The sequence below is a fragment of the Meleagris gallopavo genome (assembly GCF_000146605.3).
Source record: "Meleagris gallopavo isolate NT-WF06-2002-E0010 breed Aviagen turkey brand Nicholas breeding stock chromosome Z unlocalized genomic scaffold, Turkey_5.1 Chr41_random_7180001956000, whole genome shotgun sequence".
NCBI lineage: Eukaryota > Metazoa > Chordata > Aves > Galliformes > Phasianidae > Meleagris > Meleagris gallopavo.
The window spans coordinates 1-2,867 of NW_011101128.1; the positions used below are offsets into that span (position 1 = coordinate 1).

Consider the following 2,867-nt stretch of genomic DNA (forward strand, 5'->3'; position numbering starts at 1 on the left):
TCCAGACACACAGAGGAGGGTACACAGACACCTACGTGGCCTCTGGCTGCACCTGCAGCAGTTGCCCCACGGCGTGGGTGAGACGGGGGGGCGATCAAGAGGTTCCAGTTCATCATCACAATTAGCAACACTGGTGGTTACACAGCATACGGGGTGGAGGGCCGTGCCACCATCTCGAGGAACAACAGGGAGAGAACAGCGAGGCTGCAGCTGAGCAGCCTCAGGGCTGAGGACGCCACCACCAGCATAAGGAGCAGCTGCGTGCAATGTTCTCCTTTGGCTTCTTCAACATTTTTTTTTTCCCTTTTCACTCTATTTTGGTTTCCTTTCTCAGTGGGCGCCGCGCTTCAGGGGACAGGAGGGGATGCTGCTACACCTGCAGGGAACGTGGGCGCTCTTTGTGCCTCTCCTGGGGTGTGCAGACCCCGTATGGACACCATTTTGGAGTGGGGGATAATTTCCACCCTGAGTATCAGAGCACATTTGCCCTTTGGGTTATTTTCAGGCCGAGTTGACAGAGAAACTCCTCCAGGCACTCAAAGTAGGGCTCAGCCTCGTCTGCAAGGCCTCCAGATTCACCTTCAGCAGTTGCCTCATGTTCTGGGTGTGACAGGCAGCTGGCAAAGGGCTGCAGTGGGTCGCCAGAATTAGCAAGGATGGTGATTACACAGAATATGGGGCGGCGGTGAAGGGCCGTGCCACCATCTCGAGGGGCAGCAATCAGAGCACAGTGAGGCTGCAGCTGAACAACCTCAGCGCCACCTACTGCTGCGCCAAAGATTCTTGTGCTCATTGACTTTTTTATAGTGCTGCTTATTGTATCGACGCCGCTCCTGGATTTTGAGGTATAACCCACAGCCCGGATTGAGAGATCAGAGCCCAAGTGGTGGAGCTGAGCCCAGAATGTGCACAGAACTCAGGCCAAATCTGCAGCAGTTTGCTGAGCTGCATAAAGGTGGAACTGATGGCCTGGGGTCCTCAAAATGTGATGGAGGTGGTGATGGAGGTGGAGAGGGTGATGAGGATGGTCATGGTCATGGTTATGGTCATGGATATGGATATTTGTGTGGAGATGGAGATGGAGATGGAGTTGCAGATGGAGAGATGGAGATGGAGATGGAGATGGTGATGGTACAGTACACAGTCTTGTTGGGAACAAAAATTCTTTGCCCCCAGCACAGAACTCAGCATCTCAGCTGGAACCTTCCCAGATGCAGATGAACACAAGCCCTTGTGATGTCTGTTTCAACGCCAGCAGCAGCCCAACCACAACCACCACCACAATAATCATCAGCAGATTTCGCGCAGTAGTAGGTGGCGCTGTCCTCAGCCTTGAGGCTGTTCAGCTGCAGCTTCAGTGTGCTCTGCCCGTTGTCCTTCGAGATGGTGGCACGGCCCTTCACCGCCGCCCCGTAGCCTGGGTAACTACCATCACTCCAAATACCTGCGACGAGCTCCAGCCCCTTTCCAGGCACCTGCTGCACCCACACCGTGCCATGGTTGCTGAAGGTGAATCTGGTGAAGCCCTTCTGCAGATGTCGTGAGGGATCTCATAAGAACAAAACCAGCTCCAACCTCCATCCACTGCCAACTTCACCACCATCAGCCTCTTTCCTCGTCCACTTGCCCTCTCCTCAGGCTGGGCCCTGACTTCTTTCCAACACTTTAGTTCCTCTATGGGGTCTCCTTGGGTTTTCAGTGGGGTCTCCATGAGGGGTGGGTCAGGTCTCAATGGGAACTTGATGGGGTGTCAGTGATGTCTGTAAGGGAACTCAACCAGATCTCTATGAGATCTCAGTGGAGTCTCAACGAGGTCTGTATGAGAAATCTGTGGGGTCTCTACAGGGTCTCTACAGGGTTTCAGTGGCATCTCTATGGGTCTCAATGATATCTCAGTGGGTCTCAATGTGGTTTCAGTGAGGCCCGGCTACACGAGGCCGTGTGTCGGCGTCTCCGTCAGCGCTGTCTGTCCTTCCCCACAGGGCTGATGGCGGCCGTGACGTTGGACGAGTCCAGGGGCGGCCTCCAGACGCCTGGAGGAAGCCTCACCCTCGTCTGCAAGGGCTCTGGATTCACCTTCAGCAGTTCTACCATGCACTGGGTGCGACAGGCACCCGGCAAGGGGCTGGAGTGGGTCGCAGGTATTTACAGTGATGGTAGTTACACATACTACGCGCCGGCAGTGAAGGGCCGTGCCACCATCTCGAGGGACAACGGGCAGAGCACAGTGAAGCTGCAGCTGAACAGCCTCAAGGCTGAGGACACTGGCACCTATTTCTGCGCGAAAAATGATGATAGTGGATGCAATGCTGATGAGATCGATGCCGCTCGCGGGTTTTGGTGGCGTCACCTGCAGCCCAGATTGAGAGCCCAAGTGGTGGAGCTGAGCCCGGAGTGTGCAGAACTGAGACCCGATCTGCAGGAGTGAGCACACAGTGATGGAGCTCATCACAGGGATGTATAAAAATGTGATGGAGAAGGGGATGGAGATGGAGAGGGTGATGAGGATGGTCACAGTCATGGTTATGGTTATGGAAATGGAGGTGGAGATGGAGATGGAGATTCAGAAGGAGATGGAGATGGAGACGGAGATGGTACAGTACACAGTCTTGTTGGGAACAAAAATTCCTTGCCCCCAGCACAGAGCTGAGCATCTCAGCTGGAGCCTTCCCAGATGCAGATGAACACAAGTCCTTGTGATGTCTGTCAACGCCAGTAGCATTCCAACAACCACAACCATAACCACTACAACCATAAGCAGATTTCGCGCAGTAGTAGGTGGCGATGTTCTCAGCCTTGAGGCTGTTCAGCTGCAGCTTCACTGTGCTCTGCCCGTTGTCCCTCGAGATGGTGGCACGGCCCTTCAC

The 2,867-nt window shown here is 54.6% G+C and overlaps 1 gene segment (V, D, J or C); it reads left to right on the forward strand.

Moving 5' to 3' along the window:
- The first annotated feature begins 1,985 nt into the window (after positions 1-1,985).
- Positions 1,986-2,428, forward strand: LOC100542723. The segment is given in 1 exon segment: positions 1,986-2,428. A coding segment is annotated over 1 exon segment (441 nt).
- Positions 2,429-2,867: the final 439 nt, after the last annotated feature.